At 49.8% G+C, this 20,753-nt stretch overlaps 1 protein-coding gene across 3 annotated transcripts in view; it reads left to right on the forward strand.

Moving 5' to 3' along the window:
• The first annotated feature begins 17,047 nt into the window (after positions 1–17,047).
• FRMD5 (FERM domain containing 5) overlaps positions 17,048–20,753 on the forward strand; it is a 39,169-nt gene continuing 35,463 nt past the window's right edge. For 2 of the 3 annotated variants that reach the window (XM_026060739.1, XM_026060740.1), the window contains exon 1: positions 17,048–17,124. In XM_026060739.1, the coding sequence (XP_025916524.1) occupies positions 17,063–17,124 (62 nt within the window). In that variant the 5' untranslated portion in view covers positions 17,048–17,062. The remainder of the gene's footprint in view (positions 17,125–20,753) is intronic. The other variant, XM_026060738.1, reaches the window with a different exon arrangement.

Below are 20,753 nucleotides of genomic sequence, written 5' to 3' on the forward strand. Positions count from 1 at the left end.
CGGCCTCTCGGTCTGTCTGGCAGCCAGCACTGCCAAGGAGTTTGCTGAACTCGGATTCCCGTTGCCTTCGAAGCTGTGCTGCTCGCAGCCACCGTGGGCTGGGGGCTGAACGCTTAGCAGAATCTCGACCTGTCTTCATGCCACCCAGCAAAGTGGAGGAGAGAGGGAATATAGACAGCCATTGTATGTGCTTTATGCATGTCTGGGTCATTTTGTTGTGTTTTGCCTATGAAGGAAAGGTTGGAGATAAATATGCCCAGGAAGACGATGACTGACAATCAGTTTCTTAGAGTTCTTTTAAATGGAAATTGTGCTCTATAGTCGATGGAACGGCTCCTTGTATTRTTTCTCAGTGGTGCCATCGTGTTATCTTCAAAGAAGCGAATACAATAGTCCAGGGAGAAAATAACACCTCCACGTCACACATTTGGACCTGTCTTTCCCCTGCCTTTCAGCCCGCGGCTGGCGTTGTTTGCTGAGGGCCTTTGGGGCTGGTTATTGCTCGGGGCGAAGCCGGTCTGGTTTTTGTTACTGCACGTCTAATGGGCAGGTAGGTGGTTATCAAAAGTGGTGAACCAAGCACGGCAGTAATTCAAACAACTTGCTACTAGCACTTTTACGGGGGCTAATAGCTTAATGCAGGACAAGTCGTATTTTATACTCTTTGCTTTCTGAAAGCATGTTGCAAGCATTCCTACTGCCATGGGTAAGCAATACTGTTCCTCTCCCTGCTTTGTAGATGGATAACAGGAGGCGAAATTCTGCCTTTCACACTGATATAAATTCAGAGAGATATGTGAGCTCCACCAGGCTCAGTGATGTCAGGGAGACCAGAATTTAGCCAACTATCCAGTAAATATTTTAGTAAGGTATTGAGATGTCTGAACGTGTCACTAGGCATCTCTGCAGGTTAGAAGCCTAATCCCCGCTGAAGTCACTGGCCTTTAAYGTGAAACCCACCAGGATTTTCAAATGCATCAGTATATGTTTATGGGTTTCTCAGCACCTTTGAAAACCTTAGCTGTCTGCACTCTAATGAAAGCCCTCCCAGACCCATTTATCTTTTCAGGAAATAAGTATAAACTGGCCTGTTAAGTGGCTTTTTCCACACTTGCACCATTTGGTTTTGCACTGTGCCAGTTTAATTTCTTTGTTCAGGGTAAGCATTTGGCTCTGATGTTTGGCCTGGGAAGGGCAGGAGAGGAGAGTGGGGAGAGAAAATTTTTGAAATTTTAACCCCCGTGCTGTTGGAGCCTTATTTCCATCAGATGGAAATTTTTTGCCTGCAGGGAGTTCTGTTTGTTTATGGCTCAGGATCTTCCAAGGACTCGGATGATTTTTGGCAAGACCACTGCACGTTCAATTCCAGATAATCTCCCCCCAGCTATGCTTCTGCTGCAAAATGCTTTAGCTGCTTCAGATCAAACTCTCATGATACCACTCTCAAAGCTCTTCTACTATTTCACCTTCTCTCTGCTAAGAACAGCCTTCTGAAGTCTCCATTTCCACAGCAAGAAGAATCGCTTAAAAATTCAGTAATAAATTGGGGAAAAATGCGAGTCAGATGAGCTGAGCTGCTGTTTCACTGCTGTGCCCAGTGAGCAGCTATTCTCAGCTGCAGGTTTTGCAAGCGAGCTTGTGGCTTCTCTGCCGAATTTCAACAGCAGAGCCCCCCAAACCCAGTGCTGTTTTACTTCAGTGTGAGCCAACTGAAGCTCATCAGTCCTTTTACCGTCAGGCTGCAAGTTCAGATTCATCCAGGCGAGAGTGAGAACGACGCGCTGCTCAGTGGTACCGTGGCAGCCTAGACAGCGTGAGGATAGTTGTCTGATCGTGTGCCAGGTAACCTCACGGTCCCACGAACATGGATCAGCGCAGCCATCACTGAGCCTTGGCTGCAAAGAAAGGCAGAGGGACAGGCAGCGAGGGGCTGCGAGGGAGAGGACGGTAGTGGAAAATACCACGCTGTTGCACGGTGGTGTGTGCACCAGCATGGTGGGGTCAGCATCCGGGAGGACTTCATCCCTGCTTGCGTGGCAGGAGGGTGTTTTAGGAGCGTGTGGCTCACCAGCCAAGGAGTGGAAGGGCTTTCCAGGCTGAGCTCCCGCACGGTGTCAGTGAAATGGATGAGAACAGCATCGTCTGCCTGTCCCAAACCTCATCTGTGCTAGGGGTCTCCTGCTTCTGCAGATTATGCACTGATTAATTTATGCATTCAGATATTTATGTTGCTCTCTGTACCCTCTGCGCACCTTATCACTTTTGTTAAGTAATTATCATTTACTAATTACAGTGATTTTGAAAACATATTAAGCAGTCTTAAATTACATGCATGTAAATAAGAATCTATTCCCAGCCCTTAGTTCCATCGGTTGCGTATTTGGCCTCGAGTGATACGTTGATATCCTTCGTCTCCTCACCTTCAGTTTTCAGTGACCTCTGCACCATAGAGCCGGAGAGGGGAAAGCGATGTCCCTGGACCGATTTTCTTGTCTTCTCGCTCTTTGTGCTGGGACTCCTTTATGCATCTTGTCCATATGTGGTACCGTTCGGGTGAGAGACKCTAGTGGCCAAGGTAGTGTCCGTGCTGGCAGAGGCCTGTGCGCCCCAGGAGTGCAAGGGAATTATAACGATACGGGGACGGATGGGTGAGACCAGCCTGGGTATCGCAGTGCAGGATGCGAGCGCCGTCCCTAGCTGCGGCTGCCGCAACGGGAGAACTCTTTGCTCGCTCAACCCGCTGCGTTGCTGATCACCCTGGAAGCATGAGCGCTTGGCAATGGCAAACCTGTGGTTCACCCGCTGAACAGGAATTGCAGGTTATTTGAATATTTTATTAGATTGGAAACTTTGTCCTCTAGGCCATTGGGGTTTTTTTTGTTTGGTTGGTTGGTTTTAGGTTTTTTTGAAGATGTATGAACAGAACATCATTACAGCAGCGAGATCACTCTCTTCAAAGAAAATGGAATTTTTTTTAGCTGATATGAATGGGTGTAGTATTGCTCCGCATACATGTCCTTGGACGGCACGCAGCTTCGCGTGTCCGCGTTTGGTCGTCGCGAAAGCGTTGTCAGCCCTGGAAGGGCTTTTGCTTTCCGTGCGCCTTCCTGAACRGGCGGGCTGGGCACGAGCGCTCCGACGCGGCCGTTCTCCCCCAGGCTCCCCTCCTCGGAGGAAAAGCCGCTTCCGCTCCCCGTTAAACCCAGTGTTGTTCCTCCGGCTGCGCTAGCGCCCCTGGAGCGGGAGGCGGGTGATATTCCCGGCGTTGCAGGAGCGAATTCCCACATCCGTGTGGGAACCCGCGGCCGGTTCTCGGCTCGGGCGGCGGCGCTTCGCTGCCTCCCTGCCGGCGGGCTCCGCGTGGCGGCTCACGGAGGGGCGCAAACCTCCAGTCCCCCCCAAACCCCCTCGACCAACTCGTCGCCAGTTTGGGGTGGAAAGACGGACGGAAAGGCGCTGAACCGAGCCCCGTAAGAGCAAGTCAAAACTCATGGAAAATGGGGAACGGTCCTGGTTTACGCGGGGCCGGGCCTGGCTTCCTCGGCACAGGCCGCGCTCTGGGGGCACGAGAAGGCCGTTGGGGCACGGAAAGGCCGTGTGTTCTTGGAGCGAGTGGGTTTTTAACCCGTCTGGGATAAACGGGGCCTGGACAGGGCTCGGGGAGCTGCCCGGCCCGAGGCACGGGGGCGGCCTTGGGGCCCGCGGGGGCGGCAGGGCCCATGGCGGCCTTGGGGCCCGTGGCGGCCTTGGGGCACGCGCCAGGCCGCGCTCGGCAGCTCCCGGCCGGGCGACGCGGTTTTGCTGGTCGAGGGAGAGGCTGCGCCCCGCTGCCGCGATCCCGTGCGGATCAGGCCAGCCTCTTCCCGCCCGCGGGACTCGGGCGGGACCCCCGACCACTGGTCCAAGCGGTGTCGGGCCTCAGCCTTGCGGTCGTCAGGAGCAGGCGGAGGGTCACCGTGGTGGCAGCGGTTCGTGGTTTGGGTGGATTCCAATGTTGGTGTGCCCAGGTACGGCCGGAGGTGAAACTTCATTTGCTCTTTTGATGAGTACAGGTTTTGTGGACTTGTTATCCCTGCTCCTGAAATGGTGTCTTGGTTGGAAACGTTTTTTAGTATATACGTGTCTCCTCTCCCCATGGAGCGTAGCCCGAGGGGAAAGGGTGAGGATGGGGAGCCGGATGCTCGTGTCTAGAGAATTCACCGTCGGGGAGCCTAATTCACTGATATTCTCGGAAAGCCTGGATCATTCCGTGGAGCTACCGTGAACCTGCCCAACTACCTTGCCCTGGAGCCTGAAACGCTCTGGGCTTTGGCATCGCTTTTGGCGATGTCGGAACCAAGCCAAGAAACTGTGAATCCGGTGACTCTGTCCAAAGACCCCCTCAGACCCCGGTGTTGTTCCTGGCTATTTTTATGTTCCTGTAATTAACCAACCTCAGAGCCTGTGGGAGGAGGCGCCGTTTCTGCCCGTGGAGYGGGGGGTGTCGAGGGGTCCGCAGCCGGGAGAGGATCGCCACCCCCGTTCCAGAGGGACGCGGTGGAAACCTGCCCGGGAAGGGACCTCTGGCTCCTGGTGGAGATGCTCTCGGAGGAGAGCCCTGGGTCCCGCTTCTCAGCTCCGGGAAGTTGGGGTGCGCTCAGATCTGAGCCTGACCTTGGAGGTCTGCAGCCCTGGCTGCTGGCAGGCCTGGCGTGACGGGCGCCTGGGTACCAGTGCTGTCCAGAGGACATCAGAAACACCATGCTTTAAGGTAAAAGATGTGGGAACAGGAGACAATGGAGGGAGATTTATAAATATTTAACTTGCCTGCTACATTTCTGTAGTGCCTGTAGATAGAGCAAAACGCCGAACGGCGTCTGAGCCCGGGTTTCGGCGCGCGGCGCCTCTGATGTGAGGGCGAGGATGAATGCTGGCTGAGCAGCCTGTGCTGGCGGTGGGCCGCGGCCCCGCGTGCCTTTCGCAGACGCCTGCAGGAAGAAATGAGAAAGCGGCAGTTGCTGGGACCGGCGTCTAGCGTGCTCCCTGCCGCCGGCGGCTCTGTCGCCTGCCCCGGCAGCTAGCGCCCGCGCTGGGATTTCTGCGGCATCCCTGGCCGCGGAGGTGGCTTCGCGCGGAGCCGCGGCTTCGATGCGCTGCTGAACGGGAGTTTTTATCGTGCCAGAAAGGCTGTTTCCTCCCAGGCGCGGTCCATCTCGGACGAACGTACGCCGAGCGAGGTTTGCAGCTCCGCGTGCCGAAGACCAGCTGAGGCTGTCTCCCTGCCCCGGGCCCGGTTCGTGCCCYGCGGAGCTCTTGGCAGCCGGAGGGCTCGACCCCAGGATGGATCCTGCAGCTCGGGTTTATGGCAAAGAGGGAAGGAGCGGCTCGGCATGCTCTCCAGGGCCGTGCCGTCCGACGGGGCCCTGCGGCAGCCGCCCGCCCCTCTTGGAGGGGTGCAGGGATGCGTTTGCCTGGGGAGGGCCCCCGACATCTGCTTGCAAGGGTGGAAAACCTCAATTTTATCCTGTGCGTGGTTGAGCACAAAGCTGAAAACCTGTTTATTGGTACATAGGTGCTTTTTTAAACTGCATAAAACATGARCTTTGCACACCACCGCCTGGGTCACTACGTAGCTGGCACGTAACGGACGGCGTATGGTGCTGCTAAGCGCAGCCTGCCGGCGGCCCGCGCTTGACTGATCTCGCAGGGAGGACCCRGCTGTCGCTGCTTTAGTTGGAATAGTCTTGTCTGCTCAAACGAAGCTCGCTCGCTCTTGTGTTGGTTTTTTTCTCTCTCCCCTGTACACACASCCTGTAGAAACACAGCTATCAGCCTAATGGGGTGGCTCTATTAAACCAGCAGAGAGATGCGCGCTTCTGAAAAGTAGTGAACTTGCTWGTCCCCCTCAGCACAGTGAGAGTTAGATGCCTAAATCTCTGAGGATTTGGGYTTCAGCTATGTTTTGAAACACTCTTTTAACACTGTGTATTTTACAGTGCATCAGTCGTTACATAAAAAGCTGTCCTTGACAACATCACAAACGGATCAAATCAAACATACTTGCAAGACGAGGCTTTTTAAGACTTCATTTGAACTTAGCTAATGACTGTGTAAATCCCAGGCTGTTCTGCAGGCGAGTAAAGGGTGAAGGAGGCAAGCAGGAAGATGCCTCGACAGTGCTTGCTCTGCGCGCGGCAGTGGATTGCTCAGATCAGCAGATCAGACTGTGCCTTGGGGGCTGATGGCTTGGAGACAGACCTGGGGGAAGGCCTGGGACTGCAGAGATTCGCCTTGGAGGTGAACAAAGGAGCCGCTCCAGCGCCTCGGAATATTTCACTGATGCTGTCAGACGCATGCTGCGAGCGCAGAGCCTGGCTCCGGGGAGAATCGTCTCCCTGGAGCTTTGAAGAAAATGCAAGGATCAGAGGAGGAGGAAAGGCTGCGCAGCGAGGGCTGAAAGCCTCGATGAGATGGTACGGTGGCGAGGCAGGAGGGTCACCAGCTTCCCAGCACGAGTTTCCAAAGGAGGCTTCGAGTCAGCAGTCGCTTCAAGGTCATCAGCGTTGCAGAGCAGCAGAACAGCGCGAGCACCGATTCCCTCGGCGGCTGAGCCCACCGCTGTGCTTCGCCCAGGCAGCACGGACATTCCTCCCTGTCACTTGGCCTGATGCAGGGGCTGATTTTTCCACTTCCGCTGTTTTAATTGTAGCTGGATCTGATGTTTCACACCCCCTGTCTCAGACGGAGCCCTTTCCTCTTTGCTGCATAGTCGTTTCTCACTGCTGACTTCTGTTTGCRACTGCCCAAAATACTCGATCAAACTGTTACCGCTGGCTGAGTGCCAGCTCAATGCAGCAGCCTTGCAAACAGGACAGACCTCTGCTTGCATTTGCTCGTATAAATGCAGGGCTTTTCTTGCAGGGCGCTGGACCAGCCCTCCCACTCCTGCAGTAGCACGCCAGATGGATTTGTGGAAGACTTGTTGCTAGCCCCGGAGACTGCTTTGCTGTTTGTAAAGGTCAGACACCTCAGTACTGAAGGCTTATGTGAAGTAAGCAAGTCATTTTAGCATTTGCATAATTTCAGCCTGAACTTCCTGACTCTAAACGAAGAACCATTTATTTAAAATGCAGTGACATTCATCATAATATATCAAACTCCAAAAATGGGTTAATGCTATACCTGCAGGGGTTCCCTGATTGCATGGTCTATTTCTGTTGAGTGATTATTTGATCAGATAATGTATGCGTTAAATGTATTTGTAGGAAAACAGAAACCTGTGTTATCTTAAGGAAGCACTGTTAGCTGTCAGGAGCAACATTTGATCTGCATAAGATGAGACACTTTAAAGCAGGTTTCACACTGACTTCAGAACATGCAAGCACGTAGGTTACTCTGCTTGCGCGGCAAACCAAACGGCTCCAAACTAGCCAAGAAAGGCTGTCAGGCTGATGGACAGATCCTCTTGGTTTCTTCCGTGTATCCATGGCAGCCCAGGGACTTTGGTGCAGTTCCTTCAGATTTGCCCTGCTGTTAAGTAGCCAGAGACAGCAGGAGTTGAACTGTTTTCACCCTTCTTCTCTGGTCCTGAGCAAGAAATGTTCACATCTGAAATTTTTGCAAGGCTGGGTAAGATGCTTTAAGCTTTTCAGAAATAAATAGTGATTTTGATACTAAAGCTGAATACTAAAATGACCTCATTCTCAGTGAGTGCTGAACACCTGCCTCTGAAGGTGGGACTGCTCTGGAAACAGGGCTCCAAATGGCGCATCAGCGTCTCTGGAGACAGATCATGTCGGCAACTTCTCTGAGCCTTGAGGGCACTTACCACATCTTAGGATTGGGTCTTTAGATTCTAGTGTTAATTAGATAAGGTGCGAAGCTGACAGTATGGCTCCATCTTTGCTCTTGACTTTGATTGATGAACGCTATTGGGGTGCTACAGTGCTTTGATGTTATCCAAGAAAATAAGTGCGTAAATCAGCGATCTGCGTCTCTGCGACTGCTCAGGCAGAGGTGAGCGGGGATGCATCCCGGTGCGACACCCCGTGCAACGGGGCTCCCGGGGCCTCGGGCTCCGTCGCCCTCCTCCTCTGAGYGTGCACCAGGAGAAGGTGTCGGAGCGCACTGGGGCTGCTGGCAGCGGGTGGGATGGAGCGCGTGTTTTAGTCCGTGCACAGTGACAGCTTCCTTCTTGCAGCCTATTAAGATACAGCATGTTTTATTTCTAGAATAGTTTAGAATTCCTCTTTAATGCCTATTCTCGTGAGGGTACAAATTCTGTAGAGGGTACAAATTCTTAATTGTTTTCCCTTTTGGTAAAGGGTGTGTGTGGGGATTTCCCCCCATGATATTCGAAAGAGCTTAAAATTACCTATGTCTCTTCCTTTTGGTTCTTACACCAGTATTAGTAGAAACAGAGAAGCACTCAACCAAATCCTGGTGCTGCAGGCACCTGCTTCAGAGCTGTGTGCCTGGCCTGATGGAGGGAACAGAGGTGCAGGAGTCGTGAGGGTGTATTTTAGGTCTTGTCCATGCGCTTAAAAATTAGTGGTTGATTATAAATTGGATTTAAAACTTTGGAGTAGTTAAACTGGTTTAATATAGGGGTTTTATATTCAAAGTTGCACTGCTTTACAATTAATCTGTGTAAAACACATCATTGCTGATAAACCAGCTCTCATTTGTGAGCTCAACATCGCTTACGTACGTGATTCTGGAGAGCAAAGGAAGTATGGAACCAAAAAATATCTGTGTAACTCCTTATTCTTCTCAGCTTCTTGACTTCAAAGCTTTAGTAGGCGAGTAAACCATTTCTGGAAAAAATGGTGATCGTCTTTTCAGCAGTGGATACACAGCCCATCGCCAGCAGTGACCTCAGCTGCCGGAGAGGCTGCGAGTGGCCTTTTACCGTGGTCCTCGGGGCTCGTGGTTCTGCCGAGTGCCGCATTTCCCTTACCGAGTACATGATACACCGAAGTGTCCTGGGCACGGTAATGCACTGGAATAGCTCAGAGTGTGCTGAATTACGTGTGTGCTTCAGTCTGTGCAGGACTGGAAATTCAGTTTTCAATAATTTGAGATATCTCAAATTTTATATCCATAATACTTTAAAATTCCTCTCCAATGTTTGGTCTGGTTCTATCTATAAATTGCACTGGCACATAGGCCCTTGTAAAGCTGTGTAATTTTCATTGCTCAGACACATTTTTCTTTTCACAGTCGCTGCCCCAGCTTTTCACTAAAACCGCTGTAGTGTGTTTGATGTATATGCTGCAGCAGTCGGGGAGTGAAAGGGCTGTGCTTCTTTGGAGCTGATTAAAGAAGCTGGCCAAAAACAGTACTAATTTCCTGAGACAGTCTAGCAGATGTGACTCAGGGCAGGGGACTGGATAGTAAAATCCAGAATTAATACACGGTGTCACTTATTCCCATGGACAGGTCTGCAGGGAATGTGCAATTTTAGATGTGCCAGGGAGCAAAGCTACTAAGTGCCATTATGGAGGTGAGATTGAAGCTCCAGGACTTTTCTGTAGATGTCCTGTCCTTTCCACAGTGGTAATTAGGCATGGTGTGCATCCCAGGCCTCCAGAGCAGTTCTGCAGTAATTCAGGGGCGCTTAATTGAGTGGCAGAATGCAGATTAGCTATTTCTTCTAGGACTTGGAGTTCTTGGTTTCTCCAGAATGAAGTTCTGGTAGCACAAGCTGGCCCTGGAAAAAACATATAAATGTAGAGTCATTATCCCACCGCACACTGTAATGCAAAACCACCAGGGACAAGGAAAAGAGAAGTATTTTTCCTAGCCACTCAATAGAAGAAAAGGGCACAGAAGAAATGTGCTAAAAATAAGCAGGTTAGCACTGGAATCGTATAATGGTGCAAGGCTAAGGAAAGACTACTTAACATAGCCAAAAGAATACAGAAGAAATGAGTTGACCGTGATCCGTGAGATGTATGCTGGAAAGAGGTTCTAAGTGACAGGAAATGTAAAATACTGTGACCTTGCTTATCTGACCCCCTAATAACATGGACCGGAAAAATGGACCAGAAAATCTCACTTTACAGCTTCCATATCGAGCTCTTCACTACTATTAGAGCTGCAGTGTAATTTTCAGGAAGACCTCTGGCCTTGCTCATAGTTTTCGCTTATGCTCTTAAAATAATTTGAGTGTTTTGTTATTTTGGGCGGTTGTTTTTCTTCTCCTGTGCTCGCATGGCTGCTCAGCGACGGATGCTCTTACTGTGCACCCCAGGCGGCTTCGTGTTCATAGCAGTCTTCAGAGCTGTCTTGTTTTTACCCCTTGAAAGCAGATTTGTTGTAAAAGTGTCAGTATTTTTCAGCCAAAGTAATGATCTTCTGATGATCCCCGGTCAGTCTCAGCACGCTTGCCTGAGCGCAACGTTTCAGGTTTCTGTATGCAGAGCGGGGACGAGTGAGTTAAACTGACCGAGGGTTAGGTCCTGCTCTCGGCTGCTTTTGCTCAGGATATGGTCTGCTGAAATAAAAATATCACTGGTGAAACTCAAGGGAAGGTGATGGGGTTTGCACCTTCCTTGGTGTGTCCTCACAAGTCTGGCGCGCATCCCTTTGCAGCAGTGGCCGCGGGACTGCGGCGTGTGCTGCTGCTGGGCGTTTCGGTGCCCCCCAGCTCTCCTCTGCTCGGCCACTGTGCTCATGTCAGTTTGTGAATGCAATTTCTTTGTCTTGCAGAGAGATGCCAAGGGTCAGTACCTGTTTGACCTTCTCTGCCACCACCTAAACCTGCTGGAGAAGGATTACTTTGGAATTCGGTTTGTGGATCCTGACAAACAAAGGGTAAGTGTCGTCCCTGGAGCAGGCGCGCGCGGGGCTGCACTCGTGCATCACTGGGACTGAAGGATGAAATCCCCTTCCTGCCAGAGGGCTGTGTGTTTTGGTTTCTTAGCAATCAAATGTTGTCAGAATTGTTCTTGCCACTATGACTAAGAACTAGCATGTGAAGCAAAGGAGTAGATAAATGGCTAAAATAGAATTCAGCTCAGCTATTGATGAAGGAAACTTTCCCAGAGATTCCTCCTGCCTCTGCTGTTCAGCAAAGGGACAAGCCAGAGCTGTTATCTGTGCCCTGTGGGGTAAGTAGCCTTGCCCGTCTAGGACCAGCTATTCGTTTCTGCTCTGTTGTGCCCTAGGGGAGACCCCTGCATTGCTCCCAAGAACAAGGTGTGGGGTGTCTCTGTCACTGGCATCCCAGAGACCACGCAGCTCCAAGACGGAGACCGGGATCTACCCTGACTCATGCGTCAGCAGCACTAGTGCCCTACCTCCAGCTGATGAGTCCTCCTCACTGGTAGTGAGGTGTGAGCCAGGAGGAGCTYGGCATGGCTCCGATTCCTGCGCGAGGTGGTAAAAGTGTCTTGCGTTTGTAAAGTGAGAAGATCTGATACTATAGCGAGGCAGAGTAGTGAAATCTCCTGACACTGGTTTTGCAGGATTATTTCTGGAGCAGAGCCACATTTTAACACGGAGATTAGGCCACGCAACCATGCTGCCTTTGTTCCAACAGTGTTAATGCTTGCGTATGTTGCCTTCGGCAATGAAGAATGAAACAAAACATTACAGTACGTGGCACTGAAAGGTTTCGTGTTAAAAACTGGTCTGATCTTGCAGTGCAGTCTCCCAACATTGATCTGTCCCCATACGTAAAGTCCCATTTGAGTTCATGAGAAACTGCACGAGGTCTGTGGAGGAGGATGGTAGCTGACCCTGTTGCAGGAACAGAAGCTGATGAGTCCGTCCTGTGTGCATCACAGTCATCACAGTATTGAATTTACATGCAATAGATATGAATGAGTTCTGCCACTTCTTCAAGGTTAACTTTCCACTTTAGATTAATCTTTCAAAATGCACACAGAATGCAAGCTCTAGACAAACATACGTTAAACCACTGTTTGCCATTGGAGCGCCTGAAATTTGTGAATGAAAAGCATTCCGAAAGTACTCGCAGACACAACTATTAATACCAATCTTGTGTTGAATTTCCTGCTGATCACTATAAGCCACCATAACAGGTAATTTCTGCTCCTCAAGGCGCCTTTTGGTGTGTCTGATAAGGAGCAGCTGCTGCATAGCAAAGGGCCAGGTACCAGGTAGCCGCTTGCAGAGCGGGCTCCGGGCACAGCCTCAGTGCTGCCGCCCCGGGAGCCAGAAGGGTGCCGCTTCCCTCCTCCTCCCCTTCTAGAGCCGCACGCTGACACTCACRTGGCTTCCCTTGCTCTTAGTGCGGCAGCCTTTCTTCCTCCTGTTCCCCACATTGCTAAACCGCTGGCCGTCAACGACTGGGTAATCTCCCTGCCTGTCGTGGGCTCTCCTGGCCAGCAGGCTCCCAGAGCTGCCTATGCTCTCCGACTTGTGTTTTCTGCGCTCTCTCCCTTTCCGTCTTCTTTCTCCAGTCTTTCCAGAATTGCCTCCTTGAGTTTGTTGTTGACACTGATGAATAACCTCATTTGAGGGGGCTGCTGAATTTGTAATAGACTGTAAAGTGGTGGCTCTYAAATGCTGGAGAGCAGCATTTTTCTTGCAGTGATACTGACTGATCTTTAACTGCCACTCCACTTCTGTTGACTCTTTGTTTTTGTGCTTTTTGGTGAATAGCCTCTTTAAATAGATGTACAAATAAAACACTGTACATATTGCATTATTATGCATTGTCTCTATGGGCATGGTCACTGAAAAGAGAGCTTTGCACTGAAATCTGCATTCACCAAGAGCTACACAGTGTTCATGAAACTCTCTCCGTACAGTTGCTACATGGAGTAGGTGAGACTTGGTTTTTTCCTCAGAGTGTCTTGTCTTGAAGCAAGCAAATGGATAGATGGAGAACACAAGGTCCATGTTTTGTCCGATCTGAAATATTATGTCATTTGGTGCAAGGAGAGAATGCTTAGCTCTGCTGCCATGTGCAGAGGTGTTAGAAATTCAGGGCTAGGATCCTGCCCATTGCTCCTGGGACACTCTAGGTACCAAGTGTACCAACGGGCAGTGAYTGCCTCCAACAGACGTGTGAAAGCCACCCTAGGAAAGGAAGAGAGGGGCCACGGAGGCCGAGCTGGCACCCTGTGCGATGCTGGGGAGAGTCCTTTTATCGGTGCTTTACTTGTCCTGTAAATAAGCCGATTCTGTTCAGGCCATGAGAGTTAAGGCAAAGGCCATCACTTGGGTTTTGAGCAACACTGCAGGATATGCTTGTTTGGCACTGATGCTAGGGAGATCCCTCTAACGTGAGAACCAGCCCTGTCCCTGCAGTTCATGGGGCACTTTTCCTGTCAAAGAGCTGCCCACATTTTAAATTTTCTCAGTTAAAAGTGCTGCATTTAAGCCAGTGATGAATTAAGCTGTCTCTTCAGTCTGTTATTTTTGGTGCACAACTAAATATTTCTTATTTGGAAATRAAGTGCCTGTGCACTTCATTTGTGTGCTTTGAAGCGTGGATGGTAGAACCCACATGGAGTGGGGCCGTATCCTGGCCCTGCTCTGGTGGCCTGGGGGAGGGAGGAAGAGCGCTCCTGCGATGCAGGAAATAGGGTCACCCGGCCTGCAGCGTGCCCCCGGCACAGCTAGGGTTTGTGCCAGAAGAGCACGCAATGGTTCCTGAAAACTTGTTAATTTTTCACTGTGGCCATGCACTGTCCTAGGGACTGCTACAAGTGAGAGGTGTCTTTAGAGAGCGCAAGGCTGTGGACAGGAGAAATGTTTGAAAAGTGAAGAAAAAGAGAAAAAAATCCTTCCTCCGTATCAGTTATTTCCCTGGTGTTCTCTTTTGCCTCTGTCAGAGATCCCTCGTGCTGGGACTAAAACTGTTTCCATTCAGTGCAAAAGACAGCGCTGCTTCTTCATAACATAACCAGGCCCATCATGATCTGGAGGTAACCTTGGTCCCTAACCTGTGGGTTCCTGGAAAAGGGGCAGGTATTCTGGGCAGGAGTCGTCTGTAGTCTCCCCTCTTTCTGACGCCCTTTACCTGAACATTGAGGACCAGTCACTGCTAGAGACAGGGCACAACCTTGCGTGGTCTTTGGCCTGACACCACATGTCAGTTCCTACGAATTTTCCCTTCAGTTACTTTGATTTCAGACTTCCCAGTAAACCCCGTGATAAAGGAATTCTGCCTCCGTGGTGTTCGTCGTCTTCCAAGTCACAGGAGCTAGACGTGAGAGAGGAGACTCCAGGTAACGGGGAATGCCTCGTCCTCATCAACCATTACCGGTGATTTTCCCAGTGCTGACAACAGCACATCTGTATCGGGTGACAAAATGCACCCCAGAAATGCTGGAGTGGAGCCAAACCCAGTTAGTACATCCATCCACGTGAGACGCTAGTTCTGYGTTGGAGGCAGTAAGTCATGCCAGGGCAGTGCAGATTGGTGACTTCTAGGACTCCTCTAGCAAGGTTGCAGCCAGTTTTGGCATATTTGCACTGTGTTTCATTATATGCTATGGGCATGCCCATTCTGGCTTTACCTATTGCGTGACGTTGTTTACTTATTGGTTTTGTCTCAATGGTGGACATATATTAGAGCTTTGTATGGCAATCCCAGATTTTAAATGATATATCTTTGTAGGTCTGTAAACCTTTATGCTAGCTAGCCTTTGCCTTAATTGTAGTCAGTCATTTTGCTTTGGCATTTTGGGGTTACCTCTTCCCAACTTGCAGGCATATGAAGCCGCTTATTGATTGAAGAAGTACTTTTATTTTCTTAAATGTGCCTTCTCAAATGCTGTCAAATCAAAGTAGTGACTATTGCAAAGACTTTGCTGCAGGCAGAACTTAATGGTTTCTTTTTGAAGGCATAGAAGTATAATTTCAGAAATATGGGCTCAAACTTAACCTTTCCCACGTCCTGTTATAATTATAGATCCTGGTTTTTGTTGAGGTTAGGTTGGATGATTTCGATCAATTGTTCCAGAGTCTGTTGCGTAGCAAACACCATTCCCCTGCAGAATCAGGCTAATTGCACACTCTAGTCCGTACAGCACTTCAGTGGCACAAAATAAGAGCAAATCATTGAGAACAACACTCGTCTGAAAGACTGCTGTTTGGATATCAGCAAGAAATTGGGCAAAACCCTGGGGTAGCTCCACATTCTGCAGGGTGATTAGCAAGTGGAGAGTTTGCTTTATGCTTTTTTTGCATACAAGGCCTGCACGGTTTTGATTTAAGCTTTAAAAGTTGCATATTGAAGTGACCAGGTCATGCACTCTTTCATGTACACCATGGCGTACATATGTGCAAGGATGTGACACCAGTCAAAGATGATTTCAACATACGGGGATTAGACCCCTTGGCAAAAAAATTTTAACTCCTCTCTGTGATTTCTTATTCAGCTAGCTGCTATGCAAAGGTATTCAGACAGGCTAATGGATAGCAGGAGGGTGCTCAGGATGAAGAAGGATGCTCTTGGCGTGTAACTCGTCCAATTTGCCGTCACTAATAGAAAACTACACTTGACCTTGGGACACTGTGTCTTGTTGAGCAAGGGAAAATGCCTCCCAGAAAGCTCCCGCTTTGCACGGTGCTTCGCCAGCAGAAGCAGCTTCTGTCTGGGGCTGACAAAGGAGTTCTTGTTCAGCGCTGAGCAACAGCAATCGCTCACCCCCGTGTCACCGCGTTCGGCTGCGGCACCACGTCAGACCTAATGGGGCCCTCAGAGGGGACCCAGCRTTCCCTGGGGAGGGGCAGGGAAAGGACCGCTGTGGCCGTGTTGCRCATGGGACGTTGGGGTGCCTTCCCACCACCCCCAGGATCGCCGTTGTGCAGATCCTGGGGAGAAGGGGGCATTTCCACTMCTTCTCCTCCTTCTCTTTCTCCTCCTCCTTCTCCTCCTCCTCCTCTCTGCTTGTCACAAAGACAGAGGGAAGGGAATGTCTTCAAAAGCTTTTCAGCCACAAGGTGACATTGCTGCTGGGGGGAGCAGTTTCAGATGGTCTCCTGTCATCCTTGCCACAACCGGTGAGGATCCGTGGCCTGGCCCACTGCAGAGGGCAATGCCTCTAAAATGCAGATCCTCCCRGGGATCCTTCCTCATGTGTCTGGGATGGACGGACAGGGGTTGCAGCTGCTGCCTGCGCATAGTCTCCCTTTTCCTTTGCTTTATGAGCCCTTCTACTTTCATACAGCTTAGGGATTCTTCCATAAAATATGCTTTTRTTTCAAGCAGGGTTTTTTGTTTCTTTAATTTTGCCCTGAAGAGGCAATGTTATTAATTAAAAATATTGGCTAGTGAGTTATTTTAATTCCCTTCTTTTTTRTTTCAGCATTGGTTGGAATTTACAAAGTCAGTTGTGAAGCAGATGAGGGGTAAGTACGGCTTTTAGTGTGTATCAAAACATGCCCATGTCCTGTGGAGATGGTGCATGGTCCCTTAATTTTACACACATTTCCATTTTCTCCACTCATTCAGTTCTGGGGTGAATTCCCTGCACATCATTTAGAAAACTGGCCTTTTTGATTATCTGTAAAGCTATTCTGTCTGGTTGAAAGTGAAATAACTCTCCATAGGTCACACAGTAATCACAGCTGTAAATACTCCATTCTGCATATGGGAAACCTGCAGAAACCCTGCAGGTCGCCTGCATGAGACCAGTAAGTAAATGATCTGAATGAGCAAAACGAGACTTTGCAAGCACAGTGGTCCATTTAGCAAGTGAGGGCTTTGCTGCGTGTCCAGCAGACGATGCTGTGGGCCCGTTCAAGGAGACCCAGGGAGCATCTGTTCTCTCTCATATCCGCAATATACTTAGCTCACAAACTGCTCTCTGCTCTTCTCCTGCCTCCTGCGGGGCTCCGGAGGTCGGCATGGCGGGGCCGAGACGCCCGTGGGGCTGCAGCCCGGCTAGCCCCAGCAGCGCCCGGGCACGAGGCGGCAGCAAGCAGCCCCGGGGTTTGCAGGGCCCGTCCCCACCAGCAGCATTCCCCAGGGCAGGACCTCTGCCTCTTCCCAGCGCTGTCTGGCTCCGATGGGGTTAGTACTGGAGGACAAAGCAGACAAAATCTATAGTTTGACTGTGGCATCACTGTTTTCACTGCAGCCCAGCCTCCGTTCACCATGTGTTTTCGTGTGAAGTTTTATCCCACTGACCCTGCTGCTCTGAAGGAGGAAATAACCAGGTAAGATGGAGCACTGCCCYGTAGCTGAACTGGCCAGCCGCGGAACTGGCTGCGTGCCGAGAGGCACAGAGTTCCCAAAGGGATCTGGTGGAGGTTAAGGTTGTTTGCAGGACCAAACCCTGCAAAGTTTTATTTTATATTCAAGTTAGTGCAACAGCCGTATAGTGTTAGATATTTCTAAACAAGCTTGTATGTGTCTGAATTGTCACAACTGGGAAAAAATATAAAATACTCTACATGTGTTTTAGTAGCTTCTAGAGTCACTATGCCTGGTATGAATCATTAGGTATTGATTTATTTCCACTGACTTGATCTTCAGCTGCAGATGGCTGTGAAGACCAAGTTTCCAGAGCAAAGTACTCGGAGTGCAGTATATTCCATAATAATGTCCAGGGCCATAATGACTTCTGTAGCTTCCTGCCAAGGCAGACTGATTCCTGTTCTGCACCATGCATATTGCCATTCCCAGTAACTTTCCAAAGTCTCCGTCTCTCCAGTTGGAATTCCCCAGTCTTGGGCAGTGCAGGAAAGTGATCTTACTGCTTTGAGGTTCAAGCAGGAACAGCGATTCACCTGTGATAGTCCATTTTTACTTCTAATATTCTTTCCACATTCTAACGATGTTATTAATGCAGCTGCTTGAATACATCCGTAGCTCAGACTATTACTACATGTGCTAAATCTGTTTTCAAGGGTCTGAGTGTCTCTAGTTTTCTTGAAGTCCCCTGCAAGTAATTAGTTACATCCCTTTCTAAGTAAGGGAGTGAATGCGTTAGAGGAAATGGATGATAAACTGTGATTCAAAAATTTGACACTGCTTCTATGCAGTTTCTATCTTTAGGGACTCTTCATGCCGCTCTTCCTTTCAGAAGGAAGGGCGGATAAGCATGATGGGAAGAGCACTTGGTGGAAACTCGCRCAAGTTTTGGACAACAAAACATGATTGTGAATTTCTGTACCAAAACAGCACAAGCTTCCTCCCAGSCTGCATTAGCATGGAGATTTGTATCCTCTACATGATAAAGCTGTGCTAACAATTTTGTAAAAATTTCTGAATTYCCCTCTGGGATCTTTTTGCCATTATTACTGCAAATACTTTATAACTGTCTTTGCAAGTTCTGGGGTTTGTTAGGGAGAAGATTAATAAAACATTGGTGTGGAAAAATACAGGGAAACAAAGGTTTTAATTCTGGCTTTTCTGTCTGTTGGGTCAGATGCAGCTTTTGACTGTTTCTGGGGGACAGCAGAGTTGCTGTGGGCTGTCACTGAGCGTTTCRTGGCACTCGGAGCTGCTGTGTCCGTCAATGCTGCTCATACGAGATCTGCTAGGAGAGCCCCCAGGGGACTTGTGTGCTCCTGGTCCTCTGGATCCTCTTGGATCCAGGCCTTGGTTAGGCACGTTGAAGGGAAAATGTCAAGGACACAGGATGTTGTCATGGTGTGAGGGCATCCTGCTGTTACCTGCGTGCTAGGRACAAGGGTAGTCATTTATTTTCAAGGCAGGACACCTTGCTGTGCTGGCAGCACTTGGTTGTGATGACTCAGTTGCTGTTGTATCGAACGAGCGCTGCAGACCGAATCCTTTTACCTGGTGCATGTTGGTGCGGTAGGGTGAGAATTGCTTTGGCCTCCTGACGTGCTGTTCGGATGCACTGGGAAGGGAAGGGGCTGTGTCCGCTCTTGTCCCTGAGCCTGCCGTACAGCCTCCCTTCAACAGCAAGAACGTGGATTTTATTTCTGTAAATAAGTTGGCTCAGGCCTGATTGTTTTCAAGTTCTCTTTGGTAAATGATCGTTAGCCAGCCAGCCTACCCCTGCGGCTGCCAGGCAGCCCGTCTGCGATAGTTTGCAGGCGTCCAGAGGCAGTCACGCTTTGCCTGAACCTTGCTGACTCCAAACAAATTGTGCCAGCTTCCACGTGGATCCTAAACACTGAAACCTGCTGGAGCCTGGACTGTGACTCTGCTTTTAAAACTGAGGCACCGCCTGTTGCCTGCTGATTAGGCAACATCAACTTTGCCTTTAAATTTCCAGACGTGACAGGTCTCGGGAGGGCAGATTCCATTAAATGCTGAAATAAAATTCGTTATCGCTGTTGGAAGGTGAATGTAGGGGATTTTGCAGAGAAAGATAAGGACCAAGCATGAAGGGCAGTGTGTGAGCAAGGCGTAGCAAAAGGGAGCAAACTTTGCCTGGATCTTTAGTCCTGGGGGGGCCTCCACGTGCAGCGGGAGCATCCAGCTCCCTAGGAACCGGGAGAGCTCAGAGGGCTGAGGTGACGTCTGACACTGCATATGCATTTTTTCCCAAATTCTGCTACAAAAAGGAAAAGGGAACATACCTGTTAATTGTACTGCTGATGTGTTAGACACCACAAAGTGCTTTCACATTGGCTTGCTGTCTGCGGGGATGTTGCGGAGGAAAGCTGAACCTGGCTCTGTTCACTTRCCCGCGGCAGCTGGAGTGCAAATCTTGGTTAGGGGCTGGGGTAGCAGGGAAGCACTGTCGTGGGCTGCACCGGCATGTGAACTCTACTGATGTGGAGATCCGTTGTGGGTCTCTGGTGCTGCAGTCACCTTTTAAAGCAAAGCTGGAAGTGAGTTCTTAAACTGTCCTTAGATATTTTCCAAATTTTCTTCAGAACCAGAACAGAGACTCCCTGCTTCCTTTCCAAATGGTGGAGGCACCTTAACTGTTCTGCTATCATCTGGATTCTCACCTAGATCAAGGAAGTTTTAAATGACTCTATAACACTAAAAATGAAGATGGCCAGATGGGTCAGCCCAAATGAGCATATAGCCTTGTGTCATGTCTCTGTCAGTGGCCCAGGATATAATTAGGAAAGAAGAAACAAGAATACCRTGATACTTTCCATCTGTGCTTTGCCAGTCTCCAGTGGTCTGTGGCCAAGGGTTTCCTGAGCCAGAGAGGGTTTCTTGATGGATGCACACTTTGGACATTCCCAGGGTTTGTGGCACAGACTCCACAGCATAACTCRGCACCGTCTCCTGGGCTTTCTTCTGCACTTGTCTCTGGGAGATTGGCATTTGAAGGCACTCTCTGTACACCTTCCTTGCACAGGATTTCAAAGACATCRTCCTATTTTCACCTTCTCCAGGCTCTGCCATTTCTCTCACAGGCATGATCCCAAGCCTGGGATCTCAGCGTCCTTTCCTCGACCTTCTACAGTTTTGTTTTGTCCTTTCTGAAGTGGGGGCAGGAGCAGAATTGCCCCTTGCGTTCACTGTGTGAACACACTGTGGWTTTATCTGTTGATCCTTTCTGTTCTGTCCTCTGTTCCTTCTGTCCCAAGTGCTCCGTTCGCCTTTTGACAGCTATTGAGCACAATGTCAGCGTTGCCACGGTCCTGACTGTTGTAAGTCCAAGATCCCTGTCCTYTGCTACCTGTTCTTTTGCACCCCGTAAGAAGTCTTGGGATCTGTGGCCGGGGTGTTTTGGCCGATTAAAGGGAATATCACCTTTTGCATAGCAGCTCCTGCTCTCTGACGTTCCTCCTCCAATGCTGCGTGGAGACAACCTTATATCTTCATATAGAGCCCTCTCCGCTTCTTGTGCTACAAAGATAGAAACAAGCTGGTGATACCTTGTTTTCTCAAAGCATGTGGCCAA

The sequence above is a fragment of the Apteryx rowi genome, unplaced genomic scaffold (assembly GCF_003343035.1).
Source record: "Apteryx rowi isolate R43461 unplaced genomic scaffold, aptRow1 scaffold_170, whole genome shotgun sequence".
Taxonomy (NCBI): Eukaryota; Metazoa; Chordata; class Aves; order Apterygiformes; family Apterygidae; genus Apteryx; species Apteryx rowi.